This window comes from Heterodontus francisci, chromosome 23, assembly GCF_036365525.1.
Source record: "Heterodontus francisci isolate sHetFra1 chromosome 23, sHetFra1.hap1, whole genome shotgun sequence".
Lineage (NCBI taxonomy): Eukaryota > Metazoa > Chordata > Chondrichthyes > Heterodontiformes > Heterodontidae > Heterodontus > Heterodontus francisci.
The window spans coordinates 57,342,091-57,365,626 of NC_090393.1; the positions used below are offsets into that span (position 1 = coordinate 57,342,091).

At 45.1% G+C, this 23,536-nt stretch overlaps 1 protein-coding gene across 1 annotated transcript in view; it reads right to left on the minus strand.

Moving 5' to 3' along the window:
* The window catches only part of top3b (DNA topoisomerase III beta), a 93,972-nt gene that overhangs the window by 33,084 nt on the left and 37,352 nt on the right, over window positions 1–23,536 (minus strand). Inside the window, exons 9-12 of the mRNA XM_068055356.1 lie at window positions 22,031–22,185; window positions 21,326–21,431; window positions 12,600–12,746; window positions 11,686–11,859 (exon numbers count right to left, since the gene is read on the minus strand). Coding sequence (XP_067911457.1) covers window positions 11,686–11,859; window positions 12,600–12,746; window positions 21,326–21,431; window positions 22,031–22,185 — 582 coding nt within the window. The remainder of the gene's footprint in view (window positions 1–11,685; window positions 11,860–12,599; window positions 12,747–21,325; window positions 21,432–22,030; window positions 22,186–23,536) is intronic.

A 23,536-nucleotide genomic window follows, 5' to 3' on the forward strand; every position in this document is an offset into this window, starting at 1 on the left:
TTCTCCTCCCCCACTTCTCTCTCTCTCTCTCCTCCCCCACTTCTCTCTCTCTCTCTCCTCCCCCCACTTCTCTCTCTCTCTCTCCTCCCCCACTTCTCTCTCTCTCTCTCCTCCCCCCACTTCTCTCTCTCTCTCTCCTCCCCCCTCACTTCTCTCTCTCTCTCCTCCCCCACTTCTCTCTCTCTCTCCTCCCCCACTTCTCTCTCTCTCTCTCTCCTCCCCCACTTCTCTCTCTCTCTCCTCTCCCTCCCCCACTTCTCTCTCTCTCTCTCCTCCCCCACTTCTCTCTCTCTCTCTCCTCCCCCACTTCTCTCTCTCTCTCTCCTCCCCCACTTCTCTCTCTCTCTCTCCTCCCCCCACTTCTCTCTCTCTCTCCTCCCCCACTTCTCTCTCTCTCTCTCCTCCCCCACTTCTCTCTCTCTCTCTCCTCCCCCACTTCTCTCTCTCTCTCTCCTCCCCCACTTCTCTCTCTCTCTCTCCTCCCCCACTTCTCTCTCTCTCTCTCCTCCCCCACTTCTCTCTCTCTCTCCTCCCCCACTTCTCTCTCTCTCTCCTCCCCCACTTCTCTCTCTCTCTCTCCTCCCCCACTTCTCTCTCTCTCTCTCCTCCCCCACTTCTCTCTCTCTCTCTCCTCCCCCACTTCTCTCTCTCTCTCTCCTCCCCCACTTCTCTCTCTCTCTCTCCTCCCCCACTTCTCTCTCTCTCTCCTCCCCCACTTCTCTCTCTCTCTCTCCTCCCCCACTTCTCTCTCTCTCTCTCCTCCCCCACTTCTCTCTCTCTCTCTCCTCCCCCACTTCTCTCTCTCTCTCTCCTCCCCCACTTCTCTCTCTCTCTCTCCTCCCCACTCTCTCTCTCCTCCCCCACTTCTCTCTCTCTCTCCTCCCCACTTCTCTCTCTCTCTCCTCCCCCACTTCTCTCTCTCTCTCTCCCCCACTTCTCTCTCTCTCTCCTCCCCACTTCTCTCTCTCTCTCTCCTCCCCCACTTCTCTCTCTCTCTCTCCTCCCCCACTTCTCTCTCTCTCTCTCCTCCCCCACTTCTCTCTCTCTCTCTCCTCCCCACTTCTCTCTCTCTCTCTCCTCCCCACTTCTCTCTCTCTCTCTCCTCCCCCACTTCTCTCTCTCTCTCTCCTCCCCCACTTCTCTCTCTCTCTCTCCTCCCCCACTTCTCTCTCTCTCTCTCCTCCCCCACTTCTCTCTCTCTCTCCTCCCCCACTTCTCTCTCTCTCTCTCCTCCCCCACTCTCTCTCTCTCTCCTCCCCCACTTCTCTCTCTCTCTCTCTCTCTCCTCCCCCACTTCTCTCTCTCTCTCTCTCTCCTCCCCCACTTCTCTCTCTCTCTCTCTCTCTCCTCCCCCACTTCTCTCTCTCTCTCTCTCTCTCTCTCTCCTCCCCCACTTCTCTCTCTCTCTCTCTCTCTCTCTCTCCTCCCCCACTTCTCTCTCTCTCTCTCTCTCTCTCTCTCTCCTCCCCACTTCTCTCTCTCTCTCTCTCTCTCTCTCTCCTCCCCCACTTCTCTCTCTCTCTCTCCTCCCCCACTTCTCTCTCTCTCTCTCCTCCCCCACTTCTCTCTCTCTCTCTCCTCCCCCACTTCTCTCTCTCTCTCTCCTCCCCCACTTCTCTCTCTCTCTCTCCTCCCCCACTTCTCTCTCTCTCTCTCCTCCCCCACTTCTCTCTCTCTCTCTCCTCCCCCACTTCTCTCTCTCTCTCTCCTCCCCACTTCTCTCTCTCTCTCTCCTCCCCCACTTCTCTCTCTCCTCCCCCACTTCTCTCTCTCCTCCCCCACTTCTCTCTCCTCCCCACTTCTCTCTCTCTCTCTCTCTCTCCCCCCCCACTTCTCTCTCTCTCTCTCCCCCCCCCCCACTTCTCTCTCTCTCTCCCCCCCCCCACTTCTCTCTGTCTGACAGTTGCAGAGAGCAGGAACTCTCAACTTTGTGGTTGGTCAGTGTTTTAAAAAGTTGCAGCCGTCAAGTTCACAGCCGTCACCTGCTGGGAATGGAAACTGTGGTTCGTGGTTTCCCTGTGGGTTCTGGTTTATTTTTAAAAGCCCGCCAGAAAGTTCAGAAACTGCATTTCACGCTCCCAGCGCCCGTCAGCTGTGAAATTGACGGCTGCAATTTTTAAAAACCTGATGGTCTGGACGAAATTTCTCATCCCTGAAATTACCAGTCACGGACCTCAACATTTTTACCACAGACCCTGGCGTCCGTGTTCCGACACATTGCCGACTCCTGGCCTCAAAAGCATCTCCATAGAGTTTGTTTGGGAATATGGAAGTTTGAACCCAAGTAGAATTGATAATAACTAAAACATCATTCTTTAAAGAGAAACAGAAAATGCTGAAAATACTCAGCGGGTTTTGCAGCATTTGTTTAGAGAAACACAGAGTTAACATTTCAGGTCCATGTCCTTTTATCAGAACTGTTCTTTAAAACTCAGTGTAAACAATAAACAACTTGAATTATTACAGCCTCTTCATAAAATAACACCAATTTGCCTTTTTATTACACAGTTCGTAAAAATAAATTACATTTTTGATATTATGATATTTTCTATTTTTCAATCAACATATCTCATTGGAGTAATTGCATTGACCTTTTAACAGATGCTACTTGCAACACTAACATGTCACTGGAGTGTGTTTATAGGTGTGACTCACAGCACAGCAGATAAATGGAGTGCATGTTATGCAACAAATGTTATGCTTACTGCAGCGAATATTAAGCAAGAATCAATTTATTTATTTTTCAGTTCTCAAAGGGATCTTCAATTTCCTGAGTACAGTAACATCAGAAAATTATAATGTTCAGTTTTATTGCTGCATTAACAAACTAAAAATTTCCAAAACAGCAAAGGCTAGGGGGCCCTGACAATATCCCGGCAGTAGTATTGAAAACATGTGCTCCAGAACTAGCCACACCCTTAGCCAAGCTGTTCCAGTACAGCTACAACATTGGCATCTACCGACAACGTGGAAAATTGTGCAGGTATATCCTGTCGACAAAAAGCTACAAGAGCAGGTCAGAGGCTGGGAATTCTGTGGCGAGTGACTCACCTCCTGAATCCCCAAGGCCTGTCCACCATCTCCAAAGCTCAAGTCAGGCATGTAATGGAATACTCACCATTTGCCTGGATGGGTGCAGCTCCAACAACACTCAGGAAGTTCAACACCATCCAGGACAAAGCAGCACACTTGATCGGCAACCCATCCATCACTTTAAGTATTCACTCTCTCCACCACTGCTGCACAGTGGCAGCAGTGTATACCGTATACAAGCTGTACTGGAGCAACTCGTGAAGCCTCCTTCGACAGCAGCTTCCAAACTCACAACCTCTACCATTGAGAAAGACAAGGGCAGCAAGCGCATGGGAACACCACCACCTGCAAGTTCCCCTCCAAGCCACACACCATCCTTATTTGGAACTATACCGACGCTCCTTCACTGTGGCTGAGTCAAAAACCTAGAACTCTCAGCCTAACAGCCGTGTGGGTGTACCAACACCAGATGAACTGCCAGTTCAAGGCAGCAGCTTATCACCATCTTCTCAAGGACAATTAGGGATAGGCAACAAATGTTGGCCTTGCCCGTGACCCTCACATCCCATGAAAGAATTTTTTAAAAATCACCGATATCATCTCCATTACAATTTGAGGGATCTTGGAAGTTCAAAACCATGCAAGAATTCTGGAAGCAAATGGGATAAACCTGCAAGTTCGATCCAACCAGACCCCTAATGCGATATATGAAAATTACCTGGTTCCATCTGCTCTGAATACGGCATTGAGTCTATAATCGGACCATTGGCCCGGATATGAATAGGGGTTAATAGTGGGATAATTAGCCCCCAAAATGGATAGAGTTGGTAAAGGGACTGTCAATTCTGCATAAACTGGAGCGTTAATGGAGTGGTCGGCCCCAATGCAGATGGGGCTGGTTAGCCCCCAAAAATGGACAGATTGGTAATGGGACTGTAAACCCAGATACAAAATAAATTGGTAATGGGATCATCAATTCTGACACAAATGGGTTGGTAATGGAATGGTCAACCTAGATATAGAAATGTTTGATAATAGGCAACTACCCCTGATAACTAAAAGCAAAATACTGCGGATGCTGGAAATCTGAAACAAAAACAAGAAATGCTGGATTCACTCAGCAGGTCTGGCAGCTTCTGTGGAAAGAGAAGCAGAGTTAACGTTTCGGGTCAGTGACCCTTCTTCGGTTCCGAAGAAGGGTCACTGACCCGAAACGTTAACTCTGCTTCTCTTTCCACAGATGCTGCCAGACCTGCTGAGTGAATCCAGCATTTCTTGTTTTACCTGATAACTGACAGCGTTATTCAGCCTTCATAAAAGGAAGGATTAGTAATGAGATGATCAGCCCCAGTAATAGGTAGGGTCAGCAACAGTCAGCTCCAATAATGGTTGTGATTGGTAATATAATCCTCAGTCTCAATATGAACTGAATAGGTTATTGAATGGTCAATTCCAATGCCATCAGCATCAGTAAAGATATAGCCTACCTTGATAACGAACTGAGTGGTACGTCTCCAAAAAGGAAACGGGTTGGCAAAAGGATAACCATTCCTTATTATGGAAAGGGGTTGGTAAAAGGATGGGCAGCCCCAACAATGAACAATAACTGGACAGCGAACCGCAATACTGGATACTGGCAAGAGGGATGATGGGACAAGGTAAAACTGCGTGGTAAAAGGACCACTGAAGAAATAAAAGATGAGCTTCATTTGAACAGCGCAGGAGTCCAAGGACGAAGGTCCGAGTGAAAGTGAGATGGAGAATTAAAATGGCAAGCGACCGGAAGCTCAAGATCGGCGTTGTGGACTGAACGGCGGTAATCAGTCCTGACACTGGTAGTGGACAGTGACTCACAACAATGGTTGAGAATTGTTAGCAGGATGGTCAGCTCCAGTACATTTGTTAATGGGACAATTATCAAATTAAATTTGTGAAGGCCTCTCAAATGCTATCAATACTATGGGTAGAAAACTTGAAATCCCAAATCAGATGAATCTGGTGAGAAATGTGACCGGTGTAGCAGATGTTCTCACATCAAAAGCATTTGTGCTAGGCAGAAGCAGAGCACGGTAAAGGCCTGCTCGGGTCTGCAAAAAAAAAACCCCGACCCGAGTCCAACAGAACCACATCTGACCCGAGCCCGGCCCGAGTCCTTCCATTTTTTCCCGCGCCCGACCCGACCATCAGTTAACTTACCTTCCGTTTTTCGCTTTTTTGCTGATCTGCACAAGCTTAAAATAACTGCAACTAAACCACCTTTCTAGTCCAAAAGTTAAATTAACATTGGAGCCACTTACGTGCAATAGAGCATGTCCGACCCGGCCCGACCAGAGCCCGAATGCCGTACTCGGAAGTGCAACTCGACCCGACCCGAACCTGACACACGTCGTCAGATCCGGTCGGGTAGCAGACCTTTAGAGCACGGCCTCAGACTGGATCTATGATGCTTGCTGGTACGTAAACTATAAATATTGTCCTGGATATGTGACCATTGGGGTGAGAAAGGTCTTCGAGAGTACACCCTTGACCTCATCACTGCAACTGCTAGGTTTCTATTCTTCCTTCTCTTCAGTCAGGTATGGAGACAAAAGAAAAGCGATCAAAAATTTATAATTCTGCTATAACTTGTTAACCAAAGGCATTAAAGGATATGGAGTTAGGTCACAGATCAGCAATGTTCTCACTGAATGGCAGATCAGGCTCAAGGGTTAAATTGCCTACTCCTGTTCCGATGCTCCTTTGTTCCTAACTCATTAGAGACACTCACCTGTCCTGTACAGGCATCATCACAGGACTCAAAAGGCAACATTGTAAAACTAAACAATAAAATCTTAGCTATATCTGCTCAGGGCTGGAAACGTTATAGTTCAGATGTGAGATTTATGCATGTCAGAATTAAAGCTGATGGTTATTTTTCACGTAGCTTTGCTATTCACTTTCAGGCGAAGGGTAGAACACAAAGGGAGGAAGCGTAATACCCAAAGACAAAACACTCAGAGCAGTTCAATGAACACCCAAGCTAAGGCCAGCTGAAAGATTAATAATTGATATCAAATATGGTCGAACAAAAGTAATTCATTATTCCATCGAATCCTACCTGCAGCTCTGAAGAAAATATTTTGCTTGAATTTTTTTTTTAATATACCTATGGAATTTTCTCCCATTCTCTCCTGAAGGTCCTGGCTATTGCTGGGATACAGTTCTAAGTGTGCCGGTATCTCATCTATTTCTGCACCACCCCAGACAGTAAGCGTTGGAAGGTTAATCAACTACAAGGACATCACAGTTAACTGATCTGATCATCACCTGATGTCCACATTTGTATTTTTCACCATGGGTCTGTGAAGGTCAATCAGAAGCAGAAATCTTTGTTCCCATTCTATCCCAGGGTGACCCAGCTGAGATCAACTAGCACAGTATAGACAGAGATCAATCCCAGACTGCATGTAGGCTTTTAATTTTAAGAATTGCAAATAAATTGGCACTGTAATAAAGACTGATTTAAAAAATAAATAGGAAGGTGAGAGACTGTTTTCAGGTATCAGGTATGCTTGTAATGATGCGGCTTCTGTTGGAACACCTCCTGCGTTATGAGAACAGTGAAGTATTCACAGTTTCAATTGCCCAATTCCACTCTCTTGTCAACCTTCCCACACAGTGCGCCCACTGGGGGCTAATATTGCTAATCTCCTTTCTGTCCAACTCACACCTAACAATGCGGACCCTGTGGACTCTGCCAGTGGATCAGCTCTCACCACCCCTCTAATCATCTCCCTCCAGAATGTCTGTTCACTTGCGAACGAAGCCGTTGCCATCATAAACTTAAGGTGGATGATTGCATCGATATCATGGCCTTGATGGAAACCTGGCTGAGGAGTGACGACACACTTCCCCTTAATGAAGCCTCCCCAACGAGCTGTCTTTTCCACCACTCGACCCAGCAAGATCGTCGCGGTGGTAGTGTGGCACTTATTGCAGATCACACCTTGGCCTGACTCCATCCTTCTCTGGCACTTTCTCCTCCTCTCACCTCTCATTCAAAATCCTTTTTTTTTTAAAAAACCACCCTCCCTAGTACATTAAAAAATTTTCTAACCAAGGTATCATCACTGCTTTTCTCCCTCAGCTTCTGCCCTCAACGACTTCTCATCCTCGGTGATTTAAACCTCCATCTGAACTCATCATGCTCTCTTTCTTTTAGATCAATGCCCTCTTATCTTCCCATATCTCTCCCTCTATGAAAACTCCCCAATCCATATTCCCAGCGACTCCCTTGACCTCGTCATCCTCCACAGCCTTCCTAGTCCCACTGTATCAATCACAGATAAGGCCATCGCTGATCACTTTCTTGCATCATTCTCCACCCACATGCCCTTACCACGCCCCAACCCTACCTCCTTCTGTATCTGTCCCCAGAAAAAATAATCTCCCAATTCACTTACAATTGCACTTTCAAAATCCCAACTCTCTAGCCTTTGACCCTCCGTTCACCACAACATTTCTACAGCTACCGCTTTGCTCAACTGCACCCTCTCCTCCACCTTTGATGCCCTTGTCCCCAATAAAGCCATCACTCTCTTTCGCCCAGCCCATTTCCCCTGTAATGGTCCCCATCTCTGCTCCCTTAAGTCCAAGAGATGCAGACTTGAAAGGATATGGTGGACAACTGGTTTAGCCATCCACCGCTAGATCGGGCTGGATCACATAAGCACTATCAGGTCCTCCTCTCTTCAGCTAAAACTGCTCACTATTCCAGGATCATCCTGGAACACAAAGATAACCCCCTGGTGTCTTTTCCCTACTGCAAACCATCTTCTTAAACTCCTCTTCCCTGTCACCTCTACCCTCACCTCCAACAGTAAGTGCGAGGAGCTCATTAACTTCCTTGTCACTAGGTTGAGACCATCTGATTAGCTGCCTCTGCTGCATCCCTCCCTTCCACTAGTTCACCTGGCCAAACTGCCCATAGTGCCCTCCCGCCCTGGCCCTGGACTCACATCTTTTTCTAGTTTCTCTCTTATCTCCCCTCATACTCTCTGAACACATCTTGTCCATGAGACCCACTTCCTGCTTCCTCGACTCTATTCCCACTAAACTACTGACCACCCAACTTCCCCCTCCTGGTCTGCATGTTAGCTGATATTGTTAATAGTTCTCTTCCTTCAGGCATTATCCCTCTCTCCTGTAAATTTGGCATCATTCTCCCTCTCAAAAAAAATCCTTGACCTCACCGGCCTCGCAAACCACCATCCAGTCTTCAGCCTCCCTTTCCTCTACAAATCCTTGAACATGTTGCCGCCTTTCAAATCTGTTCCCATCTTTCCCAGAACTGTTTGAACCCCTCCAATCAGGTTTCCACCCTTGCCACTGTACTGAAATGCCTCTTACCAAAGTCACAAATGACATCCTATGTAACTGTGACAAAGGTAAACTATCTCTCCTCATCCTTCTCGACCTGTCTACAGCCTTTGACATGGTTGACCATACCATCCTCCTCCAACGCCTCTCCACTGCCTTCCAACTGGTTGGGACTGCTCTCACCTGATTCCATTCTTAGCTATCTATTCATAACTAGAGTATCACATAATGGCTTCTCTTCCTCTTCCTGGTCCTGCACCATTACCTCTGGTGTCGCCCAATGGCCTTGGCCCCCTCTCCTATTTCTCATCTACATGCTGCCCCTCAGTGACATCATCAAAAGCATAGTGTTAGCTTTCACATGTACACTGTTGACACCCAGCTCTACCTCATGACCATTTCTCTCGAATCCTCCACTGTTGCTAAATTATCAGACTGCTTATCCAGTACTGGATGAGCAGAAATTTCCTCCAATTAAATATTGGGAAGACTGAAGCCATTGTTTTTGGTTCCCGGTTCAAACTCTGTTCCCTAGCTACCGATTCCATTCCTCTCCGTGGCAACAGTCGGAGACTAAACCAGTCTATTTGCAACCTTAATATCATATCTGACCCTAAGACGAGCTTCTGACCACATACTCGCGCCATTACGAAGACTGCCTAGTTCCACCTCCGTAACACCGTCCAACTTTGCCCATCGCAGCTGAAACCCTCATTCATGTCTCTGTTACCTCTAGACTTGACTATTCCAACGCATGCCTGGCTGGTCTTCCACATTCTACTCTCCGTAAACTTGAGGTCATCCAAAACTCTGCTGCCAGTGTTTTAACTCGCACCAAGTCCCATTCATCTATCGCCCCTGTGCTGGCTGGTTGCTCCCGATCAAGCAATGTCTTGATTTTAAAATTCTCATCTTTATTTTCAAATCCCTTCATGGCTTTGCCCCTCCCTCTCTAATTAGGGGAAGTGATGGCGTAGTAGTAATGTCACTGAACTAGTAATCCAGAAGCCCAAGTTAATACTCCAGGGTAAAAGCAAAATACTGGGGATGCTGGAAATCTGAAACAAAAACAAGAAATGCTGGAAACACTCAGCAGGTCTGGCAGCATCTGTGGAAAGAGAAGCAGAGTTAACGTTTCGGGTCAGTGACCCTTCTTCGGTTCCGAAACGTTAACTCTGCTTCTCTTTCCACAGATGCTGCCAGACCTGCTGAGTGATTCCAGCATTTCTTGTTTTTGTTAATACTCCAGGGACTGGGGTTCGAAGCCCACCAAGGCAGATGGTGAAATTTGAATTCGATTACTAAATCTGGAATTAGAAAAACAAAAATGAGTCTAACGGTGACCATGAAACCATTGTCAATTGTTGTAAAAACCCATCTGGTTCACTAATGTCCTTTAGGGAAGGAAAATCTGCAGTCCTTACCTGGTCTGGCTTACATGTCACTCCAGACCCACAGCAATATGGTTGACTCTTAAAATGCCCTCTCTGAAATGGCTTAACAAGCCACTAAGTTTCTCAAGGGCAATTTGGGATGGGCAATAAATGATGGCCTAGCCAATGATGCCTACATCCCATGAATGAATATATATAGGAAAAAATCTCCTCCAGCCCCACAACCCTCCACAGCGGCACAGTGGTTAGCACCGCAGCCTCACAGCTCCAGCGACCCGGGTTCAATTCTGGGTACTGCCTGTGTGGAGTTTGCAAGTTCTCCCTGTGACCGCGTGGGTTTTCGCCGGGCGCTCCGGTTTCCTCTCACAGCCAAAGACTTGCAGGTTGATAGGTAAATTGGCCATTGTAAATTGCCCCTAGTATAGGTAGGTGGTAGGGGAATATAGGGACAGGTGGGGATGTGGTAGGAATATGGGATTAGTGTAGGATTAGTTTAAATGGGTGGTTGATGGTCGGCACAGACTCGGTGGGCCGAAGGGCCTGTTTCAGTGCTGTATCTCTAAATAAATAAATAAAATAACTGCACTCATTTAATTCTGGCCTCTTGAGCATCCCTGATTTTAATCGCTTCAGCTGCCTAGGCCCTAAGCTCTGGTACTCCCTTCCCACACCTCTCCACCTCGCTTTCCTCCTTTAAGACACTCCTTAAAACTCACCTCCGACCAAGCCTTTGGTCATCTCCTTATTATGTTAAAAGTCAATTGCTGCTGTTAATTCGTCAGAGTTGAGCCAAAAAAAATGGAAAGCTATATTTCAAGAGTGTAATGTCTAATTGAAAATCGTCAGCAGTCTTTTGGAAAAGTAGAATGAGTAAAGATTTAACTGCTGTATTACTGAAATATATGACACACTCCAAACAATGCTAGGTGGTAGATATCACCTTCCTCACTCTTCGAAAGTCAACCTCCCTATACAGGTAGGTTACACAAGCAATAAATTAGTGGAAACTATTTTGTGACACTTTGTTTTTGTTAGTTCATTACTCAGCTAAATGGAAAAAAACTGCAATCTGAAATAAAAACAGAAAATCCTGGAAAATGGAGAGGAGGAAAAAAGGACAGCTGCAAATGCAGGACATCCAATATCAAAACAGAAAATGCAAGCAAAATGCAGTGGGTCCACTTTCGTAAATAAAATAGATCAATAGCACAGGCTCAGAATCTGAAATTCTTATCTGCTGAAACTAGTGCTGTGATTGAAGGGGCGAGCACACGATCAAAGGCTGTAACTAGTATATTAAATGAAGGGGAAGAGTATGTAATTAGACCAAATTAATGAACTAAGAGGAAGAGCATAGGTTCAGAGGTTGAAATTAGTACATGAACTGACGTGTAAGACTGGTGATCAGAGGCTGAAATTTATACTGGGACAAGCACAGTATCAGATGTTGAAATGAGTACACAGACTGAAGGGAGAGAGCTCAGGATCAGAGATTGAATTTAGTGCTGGGACTGAGAGGGTGAGAGCACAGATCATAGGCCGAAGTTATCACTGCGGCTATGGGTATCTGGATTTTACTTGGCTTTATTACTAAATGAGGCGCTATAACAACATCATTACAACCTCTGTCTGGTGTACGGTGTGCTACTTGTGGTAAAACTTTACAGTAAAACAACTACCCTTATGTTTGCTGCACTGCGAATTACCTACCATTTTCAGGTCCCTCCACCGTTCACTATACTTCACCTCTGACACACAGAATGACACACACCATATTTACACATGGTATTAAACAATTCATTGAACCATGACATGTGCGCTAGAAAATGTAGAAGCATAGCTTAAAATCTAAAATCGGGCTAGAATGGCCAGGAGTAGGGTATATACAAAGTTAACTTACCAATGCCATGTTTTTCCATCAAGGTGATGAGTTCTGCTTCCGTCAGATAGTCAGGTGGATTTGTCTGTTTCTCTAGCAACTTAACCTCATCTACAGTAAACACATCACCTCGCTCACAGGCTGGAAGGGTTTCCTCCTCTGCCAAGCTCTGCCACGGCATCACCGCAGTGTAACCTGGAGTAGGACAACAAAATCACACATACAAAACCTAGAGCACACCCAGAAACACTGAACAAGCAAATCTCTCTCACCTTGCCTTCACACATAACTAACAGTCATGCACAATCATAAGATACAATCAGGCATGTTTAACAATCGCGTCCTCCACAAACAAAAGCCTTGAGAAATGAAAAAAAGCAGTCAAAATAAATCTGTAACAGAAGGCTTCTGAGTTGCACTGCATTTTATTCTCAGTTAAAATTTCCTTTGGTTAAAGATCATACAATAGGTTTTGACAAAGTTAATTTTAGTAAGCTTTAAAAATGCACTAAAAGCTTGGTAATTAAGCAACTTTTAAAGTTTTTACCAGTACTACACTTAAGAACTCAGTCCTAGTCAGTGGTAGTGCATATGCACATACTTTGATTCCCTACTGTAGTATTAAGGCCCTGTGAGAATGGAGTTATCCATAGGACAACGTGCATTAAAATTAGAATATTTTCATATCTACAATAAATTTAAAATTTTGCGTCTATGCATACTTTGTGTTAACAAATTCATTGTAAAAGTGAATGTTCACATATACAATGGAAACTGCCTATGTAGGCTAGAATTACACCATCCGCACCCACTGTAAAACCATGGCTCCACCACCTTTGGCAGGAGGGTGTAGTTACAGTGATGAAGTTACAAACATAAGCCCTCCCATTCCAGTGCAGTTGCTGTTTAAACATTAACTGGTGCTACACTCTTACCAGGTGAAATCAGAGTCTTTCCCATACATGTGAAGTGTTCCATATTGATTCTGAACGCAATGGTGGTTTGGAGATACTTGCAGTCATGGCTGATTGTAGCAATGAAGTGCCTAGTGATGTACTCGTACAGCCTCCAGCCGTCACTACCTGGAACAGCAGACGATAAAACACCAGGTTAGAGGAAAGCCAGTGCCCAATGGACAGGAATAATGAACAAAACCCATTCAGATCGGTCCAAAATATTAGCTGAGTCACTTCTGCACCTCTGATACATGCACAATTAGAGGAAGTTATTTTGAATCTAAACCTCTCCTTCAAATTACTAACAAATCATTCCTTCAAAAGTTATCTATACTTTTAATAGGTTCTCAACAAAATGATTTTAAAAAAGGACAAAATGGAGACGGTATTGAATCTCATTTATGCTACAATCAGTGAAATTTCATTTCTATTTCATGAAGTTCTATGATTTTCACTGATATTTTGGAGATTGCGTTCTACAATTCCATCCATTTAGAATTAGGCTCATTTAGTTTCCAATGCTTTGGAAGTCAAATTCCATTTTTAAAAACAAAACTATGTGGCATTTTGTTTCCGGTGTTTCGGGGATTAAGTTTCACAATTCAATCCATTTTCCCATAAATCAGCCACTGCATGTTATCATCTATGGGACACCAAGCAGCTGTTGTGTGGTGACACACATGTGGAACTGTCACGAAATGAAACAAAAGGTCTGAGGCACCTGATCAATCAGCATCCATCAGCAACCCTTTGTGAAAGTATATAACCTTTAAAACCGCTGCTTAGAAGCAACAGGCAATGTTGGGTAGACATGGTACTATGAGAGTTTTACTTCACTGACATGAATGGGAGTGCGAAGGTGATCAATCAAGTGACCAACCTTCATCACAAAGCCTAGAGAATGAATTTTACAAAACGATCCAGCCCCAAGGTTCACACTTTCCAGCACAAGTCACTGGAACGTTATGGTAGCATATGGGTACGGTAGCATAATGGTTATATTACTGGACTACTAATCCAGAGCCCAGGATTAATGATTCGGTGACATGAACACAAACCCCACCACAGCAGTTGGGGAATATAAATTCATTCAGTTAATTTTCCTCTAATCTAGAACTAAAAAAAAAATTACTCGTAATGGGGACTGTGAAACTACTGGATTGTCTTAAAAACCCTACTGATTCATTAATGTCCTTTAGGGAAGGAAATCTGCTTTCCTTACCTGGTCTGGCCTATATGCAACTCCAAACCCAAAACAATGTGCTTGACTCTTAACTGTTTCGGATGGACCACTCAACATCAACCCAGGCATCAAATTCAGAAATGACAAAGGCACAACCAGCCAGTCGACCCTGCAAAATTCTCCTCACTAATATCTGGGTACTTGTCTCAAAATTGGGACAGCTGTCCTCCAGAATAATCAAGCAACAGCCCAGACATAGTCATACGCACAGAATCATATGTTCCAAGCTCTTTCGACAGCACCTTCTAAACTTGCGAGCTCTACTACCTAGAAGAACAAGGGCAGCAGGCGCATGGGAACACCACCACTTGCAAGATCCCCTCCAAGTCACACACCATCCTGACTTGGAATTATATCGTTATTCCTTCACTGTGGCTGGGTCAAAATCCTGGAATTCCCTTGTAACAGCACTGTGGGTGTACCTATACTACAAGGACGGCAACGGCTCAAGAAGGCAGTTCACCACCACCTTCTCAAGGGCAATTAGGGATGGCAATAAATGCCAACCCTTCCAGCGATGCACACATCCCATGGATGAAAAAAATACCTTTCAGCCGATGTCCCAGACTCCTCCTTCACCACACCTGGTTAGGTCCTGTTCCACTGGCAGGCCAGAGGCACCAGGGGTAGTGACCCATTCATTATACAGTAGGGAGGAAGTAGCCTTGGGAGACGTCAAATCTGACTCTAGACCCCATGAAGTCTCATGGCATCAAGTCAAACATGGGCAAGGAAACCTCCTGCTCAGTATTCCTCCATGTTGGTTTCCACTTGGAAGAAGCACGGAGGGTAGCAAGGACACAGAATGTACTCTGGGTGAGAAACTTCAGCGTCCATCACCAAGACTGGCTCAGTACTGACTGAGCCTGGAAGGGCATAACAGCCAGCCAGGGCTATTGGCAGATGTTGAGAGAACTGAGGAGACCTTCCATTGTCTTGTGACACTTCCACCATGCTAAATAGGATAGATTCAGAATAAATCTAGCAGTTCAAAGCTGGGTATCCATGAGGCACTGTAGGCCATCAGTAGCAGCAGAAGTATATTCAACCACAATCTGTAACCTCAAGGCCTGGCATATCCCTCAGTCTGTTATTACCTTCACATGAGGCGACCAGACCAGGTTCAATGCGGAGTGTGGATGGGCATGACAGGAGCAACACTAGGCATACATAAAAATGAGGTGCCAAGCTGGTGAAATTACAACATAGGGCTACATGCACGCTAAATAGTGAAAGCAGCACAGAATAGATGGAGGTAAGGAATTCCACAACTGACAGATCAGATCCAAGTTCTGCATGAATATTCCCATCATCAATGATGGCGGCGCCTAGTACATGAGTGTAAAAGACACGGTTGAAGCATTCGCAACCATCTCCAGTGAAGTGCCGAGTGAATGACCTACTTCGGCCTCCTCCTGAGGTCCTAACCATCACTGAAGCCAATCTTCAGTCAATTTGATTCGCTCCACTAGATAACGAGAAATGGCTCAGTGCAGCATATACGGCAAAGGCTACAGGCCCCAGATAACATCTCAGCTGCAGTGAAGACTTGTGCTTTGGAACCAGCTGTGCCTCTAACAAAGCAGTTCCAGTTCAGCTACAACAAGGTATGTCTGTAATAAAAGCAGGATAAATCCAATCTGGCCAATTACTGCCCCTCAATTTACTCTCAATTATCAGGAAAGTGATGGAAGGTGTTGTTGACAGTGCTATAAGGCAGCACTTACTCACAAATAACCTGCTCATCGATGCTCAATTTGAGTTCAGCAAGGGGCTACAGACCTCATTATAGCCTCGGATGAAAGCTGAATTCCAGAGGTAAGGAGAGAGTGACTGCCCTTGACATCAAGGCTTTTGACCAAGTGTGGCATCAAGGAACCCTAGTAAAATTGAAGTGAATGGAAACCAAGGGGAAAACTCTCCACTGGTTGGAGTCATACCTCGCATAAAGGAAGATGGATGTGGTTTTTGGAAGACAATCATCTCAGCCCTAGGACATCACTGCAGGAGTTCCTCAGGGCAGTGTCCTAGACCCAACCACCTTCAACTGCATTATCAATGGCCTTCCCTCCATCATAAGGTCAGAAGTTGGAATGTTTGCTGATGATTCACAGAGTTCAGTTCCATTCACAATTCCTTAAATAATGAAGCAGTCCATCCTCACATGCAGTAAGACCGAACAACATCCAGTTTTGGGCTTGTAAGTGGCAAGTAACATTTATTCCCCAAAAGTGCCAGGCAATGACCATCTCAACTAAGAGAGAGTTTAACTACCTCCCCATGATATTCATTGGCATTATCATCTTCTTACCCCCCACTATCAACATTTTTGGGAGTCACCTTTGACTGGAAACTTAACTGGACCAGCCACATCAATACTGTGGCTGTAACAGCAGGTTAGAGGCTGGGTATTCTGCAGCAAGTGACTCACCTTCTGACTCCCCAAAACCTTTCCATCACCAAAACTCAGGATGGAATATTATCCACTTGTCTGGATGACTGCAGCTCCAACAACACTCAAGAAGCTCAACACCATCCAGGTCAAAGCTTGATCAGCACCCCATGCACCAACTTAAACATTCACTTTCTCCGTCACTGGCATAACGTGGCTGCAGTATGTACTATCTACAAAGTGCACTGCAGCAACTTGCCTTGGGTTCTTCAATAGCACCTCTCAAGCCTGCAACTTCTACCACCTAGATGGACACAGGCAGCAGACACATGGGAACACCACCACTTCCAAGTTCCTCTTCAAAAGTCATACACCATCCCAACCTGGAAATATATGGCCATTCCTTCATCGTCAATGGGTCAAAACCCTTGAATTCCCTAGAACAGTACTGTGGGAGTACCTTCATCAGACTTACTGCAGTGGTTGAAGATGGTGGTTCACTATCATCTCAAGGCCAACTAGGGAGGGCCAATTAATGCTGGTTTTGCCAGCGACACTCATTTCATGAATGAACAAAAAACTGGAGTGGAGCTTTTTTTGTTTATTTGCCTCCCTAGCGCAAAGGTCAACTGCAGTTCACTCCCATTAACACTTCAGCTATCAACAAACAGAGCAAAAAAAAAACAAGGTTGAAGTGAGTGATCTATCTCGGCCTCCGCCTGAGGTCCCAATCATCACTGAAGCCAATCTTGAGTCAATTTGATTCACTCCACTGGATAACAAGAAATGGCTCAGTGCAGCGTATATGGCAAAGGCTACAGGGACCAAGCCTAGGTTTTCCTGTATAGCTCACTTCCACACCAGAGATCACAGTTCAGTTGCACATGGGGTTTGTCCGCCTTTTTTTGGCCAATTATCACCCCCTCCTCCTCTTCTGAATCACTAGATTATAAGATAATTACAAATGATGATGATGATTCAGCCCAACTTAATTCATCTGTCTAGAGATCCTAAACTCACCACAGTATCTAGGGTTTTGTCTTTATTGCTTTATCTGGGAGTGTATACCATACTTGAAAAAGCTACAATTAAGAAAAAATTATGCAACACTACAGATCAAGAACCGATGACGCCAATGGATATCAGAATCCTCAAGCAGACAGACTGTGATGCAAGAATCCAGTACACACAATAATTCTCAAAACTATTTCAATTTGAACATACAGCACATTCTTTCCACTTTGAACACAAAAGACACAGTTCAGTATCAAACTAATTTGTTCTCTGGTTGTATTACCCTGCAATAACACTACAAGATATATCACCAACATCATTTGCTTTTGCTGATGCATACAGCTAGGCTAGGTGTTTATTGTGTGTTTTGGCTTCTGCCATTGTACAATGGTGGTTCTGGCATAGATAACAAGGCAAAGCTAAAATGGCCAACTTTCAGCCCACTGCTGCCATTCACCCCATTTTTTTTGATCCACATATCCAATCTATCCTTGAATGACAAAATAAATCTCTGTCTCAGCCAGTAACCATGGACGTGACTTCCACAACATCACAATTCTGAAGAAATTTCCACTGCCCTCTGTTCTAAATCTCATACATTTAACCTTGTATTCACAGCCTCATTATCCTTAACTTTAACTACTGAAAGCAGTATGCTTTTGCCTATCCTGCCCAATTCTTTCAAAATTTTTAACACTCTATTTTATGACTGTGTTTGCTGACAATGCAATCACTTGGTGGCGCAGAACTGGTACATGTGCAAATGCAGCCTCATCCACTGAAACGTCACTGTCTGGGACGTCTCAGGCAGCTGCCAGTAATAAAGTCGACGCTGCTCAATTTGTCACAAAAAGCAAACGCAGCCTTAAACCCAAATCCCCGCAGTGGCTGCGATCGCCGCCTCCACCTCACCCCCAACAGTACCCACTTCCTCCTGCTTCGCCGCTTCTCCCCCCTTCGCCACACTCCCCGTCTTGCCGCTGCCTTCCCTGAGCCAGTTGCTCCTGCCCTCGCTGTTTCTCCCCCTTGGCCGCTCGCTGCAGGCCTTGCCACTTCATTCTCCTTAGTCACTGGCTCCCGCGTTGCTCCGTCACCCTGTGGCCACTTGCTCCCTTCTTGCCACTTCGAAGGCTCGTTCCCTGCCCCTCACTGCTTCTTTGGGCGGCACAGTTGGGAGCAATCGGCTGAGGGGGGAAGCAACGAGGCTGGGAACAAGCAGCTGGGGTGGGGGTGGAGGACAAGGGCAGGAGCGAGTGGCCGGGGGGGTGGCGGGTGAGGAAGCAGTGATGCAGGAAGCGAGCAACCGAGGGGGAAGCAGCGACGCCTGCAGCGAGTGGCTGGGGGAGGGGGTTGGGGAGTGGTGGGGGAAGCAACAAGGCCAGGAGCAAGCAGCCGGGGTTGGGGGGCAGGAGCGAGTGGCCGAGGCAGGAAAGCAGCGATGCAGGAAGCGAGTGGCCGAGGGGGAAGCGGCAGCCAGGAGCAAGCAGCCGGGGTAGGAGGGGGGAGTGGGCAAGGGCAGGAGCGAGCGGCCGAGGCAGGGAAGCAGTGATGCAGGAAGTGAACGGCCGAGGGGGAAGCGGCGAGGCCTGCAGCCAGCGGCTGGGGGTGGGGGGGGGGGGGGGGAGGGGGTGGTGGGGGAAGTGGCGAGGGCGGGAGCAAGTGGCTGAGAAAAGGCAGAGGGATGGTGGGAGGGAGCGAGGGAATGGAGCCAGCGATCACAGCTAGTGAGGGATGAGGGCCTCGATGCGTGGTGACATCAGCAGTGCAAGTGCGCATTCATACTGGCAAATGATGGCGCTCGCTCTGCGTTCTCAGCAGTCACTTTGCAATTTTATTACCCCGCAATCTGCATTGTTCCAACAAAAAATGGCACAATTTTTCAAGTATATATTTTCTTATACAAAGCTGCATCCTAGTGAATCTGCATTGTACCTTTCTAAAATCTCAATATCCTTTCTAAAGAATACTGTATACAGCACTCTAACTGAGGTCTTATAAAAGGTTCATCACTACCTCCTAGCTTTTATATTCTATATCACTTGAAGAGAACTCTATTAGTTTTTTTTATATAAGGCTCTATCAACCCAAAGTTCTGCCTTTAATATTCTGTGAAACTGTATTCCCAAGTGGCTCTACTCTTCCACAGCTTTGGGACTACTTCCATTCAAAGTATAATTACTGTAGTTATTTGTTTTTCACCAAAAAGAATCAGCTCACACTTATGAACACTGGGGCCAATTTCAACCCCATCACCAAGCAAGGATGATGCATTTTGGGGGGAAATTACAATCCGGCCAAGTCTACTGACCAGCCTGAGGCCACACTGTTTCCACCCAATGACATCTTATCCACATCGACTGTGAAGTCAGCCGAAGCTCCCATTGCTGGCAAGTGAGGGCCTAGTTTAAATTCAATTGGTGCTGCGAAGTGATTTTTACAATGACTTAGGGGGGAGGCCTGCCTGGTGTCAAACCTGCCAGAGAAACCTAGCAGGATGCAGCAGAGTAGCCAGAAGAGGCCAAGCTAAGAAAGATGTTTTATTCTTCAGTCGGAATCCATGGGAGCCAGCAGAAGCTGGAATAAATCCTTTGACCTCCCCACATCGGCATTTATTTGTGACTCCAACTCCCCCTCAGCATTTGCTGGTTCCCCTACCCTTAGATCCCTGGTGGATTTTAATTGGTTTATAACCTCTATTTATCCATGGCATCCTAAAACTACTAGTAGATTCCTTTTTTTATAACTAGAATATTTTTATTCTACACATTTGCAATCTCTTGTAAAGTATCCCACTGTGTGCAAATTTCTTTGGCCACTTTACCTCTGCTAGCTCATTCCTCATCAAAAGCCTGCCTTAATCCAATATGATGTTTGAGTTTTCATACTGACTTTTCCCTTTCTAGTCGAATTTCAAACCTTAAATTGTGATCACTATGTCCAAGGTGCTCACCCACATTTAGTTCATCTAGTTGATTCATTTCATTACTCATAACCAGATTGAGCAATGTCCCCTACCTTGTAGGCATATTAACATGCTGCTTGAGGAAGGAGTCCTGTACACATTTACAGGATTCCATTGACTTGCCCTCTGTCCCAACTGATTGTGGATAATTAATATCTCCCAGAACAGTACTTCGCTAATCCTACTCATCTCTCTAATCTGACTGCAGACTTCCTCTTCCATTTCCTTCCAACAATTTGGAGATTTTGACCTTATCCAACACACATATTTCACACACTTTCTGACAAGAGGCCCCTGGTAACAATCAAGAGCAGGAACTTCAGATAATTTTTCCTCCAAACTTGTCACTGTTAGCATACAACATCACTCCAACTGAGACCAGCTAACTCAGCACAAGCCAATATCTTTTTCATACAATTTTAGATTTCCTGTTGCTGTTTGTGACTGTCCTGATTTCACAATAGCAGTAGCTGATACAGAACAAAAAGATGCTGTGAGAAAGTGAAAGTGCGGATACAACCAAATCATGCTTCAGTGTTTGCAAACTTCTGGGATGTCAACAAAGCAAGACTAATCATTGTGTATGTTGGGGAAGGGTGGGGGAAGAAAGAGGGTCGTTTTAGAGATTTCCCTTCCTTTACAGACTTTAAGAGACCTTTTGCGAGGAAAAGGGATACAACAGTTCTAATTGTACTTCTTCTAAGATGATTCAAAATTAACCATATGGACCACACAGTACCATTTGGTACTTCATTTTCCATAGAACAGCAACTTGGTCCATTCACTTAATCTATGTTACGTCATGAGCCGCTTAGCTGTAAACCATAGAATCTCATAAGCCACAAACTAATATTTCCATTAATGGTGTAGATCTGGTACTGCAAAATTAGGATTTATCCAGCAAAGAGGCAACAGCACTAACAGCAGTCCTTTCCAAACCTCAAGAGCCATGAAACTAAACTAGGAGAATCTTGTGAATAAGTTATAATCATAAATAATTCATAAACAAACACAAATATTGCCGGGGCTTCATGGTCCACATGTGTACCATAGTTTAGATAATTCTGCCACGATAAAGCTATTAATGCATGTACCTAATTCAGCTTCTGTAGCAGATCGCATCGGGGTGATAGGAGGATGGTCGCCAATGTCCTGACCCTTCCGAGGGCGATTGATGCCTTCAGCAAGTAATCCCTTCACCTACAAAATATATTCGACCCATTATCAATGCCAGATAAAATACGTCCCCCTTCTGCCTCAATTAGTTTCCTGTCAACTTTATTTTACAAAATAATAAAAATTCTAATCGAGTTACAGAAAACAAATGGTACAACCAACAGTAAATTGATGCGTGGCTGTCTTGGTGAGCTAGTAGAGAGGAGGGCAGAGAGAAAAAGAAACACAGTGCTGAGGGAGGATGAGAGCAGCAAAGAGAGAGGGGCCTACTTTGACTTTAGGGGTACTGACCGGCAGAGCGCACTGGTCAATCATCCATTCCAGCAGTGAAGAGACCCCCATTTAAATTTGGCTGGTGAGACGCAGGCACACTGCATTCCCTCTTGCTCCCTGATCTAGACACACAGTACCCCTCTTAGTTTTCAATCTGGCGATATGCTGCTCCCCTGTCTTTCTGAAAAATTTATGAAATTTAATGTTTTTTAAAAAAAGCTAAATTTTCAAAGCAATAAGTAACAATACCTGGAAAAAGAATGTGCCAACAATACCCCTGCTGGAAATTAAAATATCAGATACTGGAGTAATCCCTTCACCCTTTAAACTAAGGTCACTCATTTACCAACCGTTTCACTCCAGTAGGGGTTGTTTGCCTGCTGTCGGAGGGTTCCTTTGAGGTCGAAGTTTTCTGGATATTGGGTGGTCTCTGTTCGAGGGTAACTGATGTACCCCTGGGTGTAGAGCTTCTCAGCTATTTGCATGGCATGCTGTGGACCCATCCCTGAATGAAGGGGAAGAGTTAATCACCTACATATATCCTTGAGACAGAGACAGAAGGAATCAATCACTTTGTTCACTTTGCATAACTGTGGCGCCCCAAGACAATCTTTGAAAAGAAAGTGAGTTCTAGGTATTGAGGGGCCTTTTGAGTAAGTGGAGTGAGAATAGAGATTGGCGCTTAACCATCTCTACAATCTGGCAAGCAAAGTTGTGAACTAATAACTAATATGGTGTTATGAACGCTGGACTATGTAGCATGATTATGTTTTTAAAAATTGTGATTTTTAAAAGTTTAGGATGGAGTCTGGAAGGTCAGATGACCTCTCATACATTCTGCAAAAGGACAAGACAGACGTCTTGGTTACCAGGAGAATAGAGAACACAGATCAAAGACTTTTCTTTTTGAAAAAAAGTGACTGCAGGGGGAACACCTGAAGAACAATGGGTTTCACCCTCCCATACTTTCAGGTCATAAAACAATGACCCAGTGGTTCTGAAGATGCAAATGTACCAAGGCGCTGTTAACACCTGGGAACAATGGAAAGCCCAAATGGCTCTGTGAAACCAGACTTCTGGACTTTACATACTGGAACGTGTCAATAAGCTATTGACTTTTGAGTCCAGATAATTTTTCTAAAGACAGGCAGGCTGTAAGAGAGGAAACCCAGCAGTTGCAGCCTCAGAGCAGGCTGTAAGGGAAGGAACCAGTGGTTGCAACCTTGAGAGAGGGAGGAGATAGCTGCTCTTAGAAGCGTTAAACAGCAAAAGGCTGCAAAGACTTGAATCTATTTTGAAAGTTGAAGCTTGTGGAGAAGTAGATGATCAGCAAGCTCACCAGGAGTTGCCTTATTCACAGATATCCAGCTCGAAAGTGCTCGGAGAAGTGAGTGAAGAGGACACTGAATTTGAAAAGGTCTGGAAGACCCAACTCATTGCAAATGGGAGGAGTTTGGGACTTTTAACTGTAAAGATTTTGCCATCAAAGAGGACTGTATAACATATAAGTGTGGTGTGAGGTTTTCAAGTATTTTAAAAACTTCGAAAATACCTTTCTTCGTAATTTGGGCTACTTACAAAAGTACTATTTAGTCAATGGGGATTTCTTTTAGTTTAGTTGTTATAATAAAAGCCTTAAAGCGTGAAATCTTGACATGTAATTCTTTAAATTGGTTTGGGAGTTCATATCTCATATGTTTCACGCTAACGATCTCACTGAAATTGTAACAATGGTCACAGAAAATAAATTTTTGAGAAGGGATTTTTGCCTACTATAATCAATCACTCTGTGATGAAATGCAGTGGGTTTGGCACCAGTTAGAGCTAATAGTTATAGCTCCACTCTGCTGCTTTAG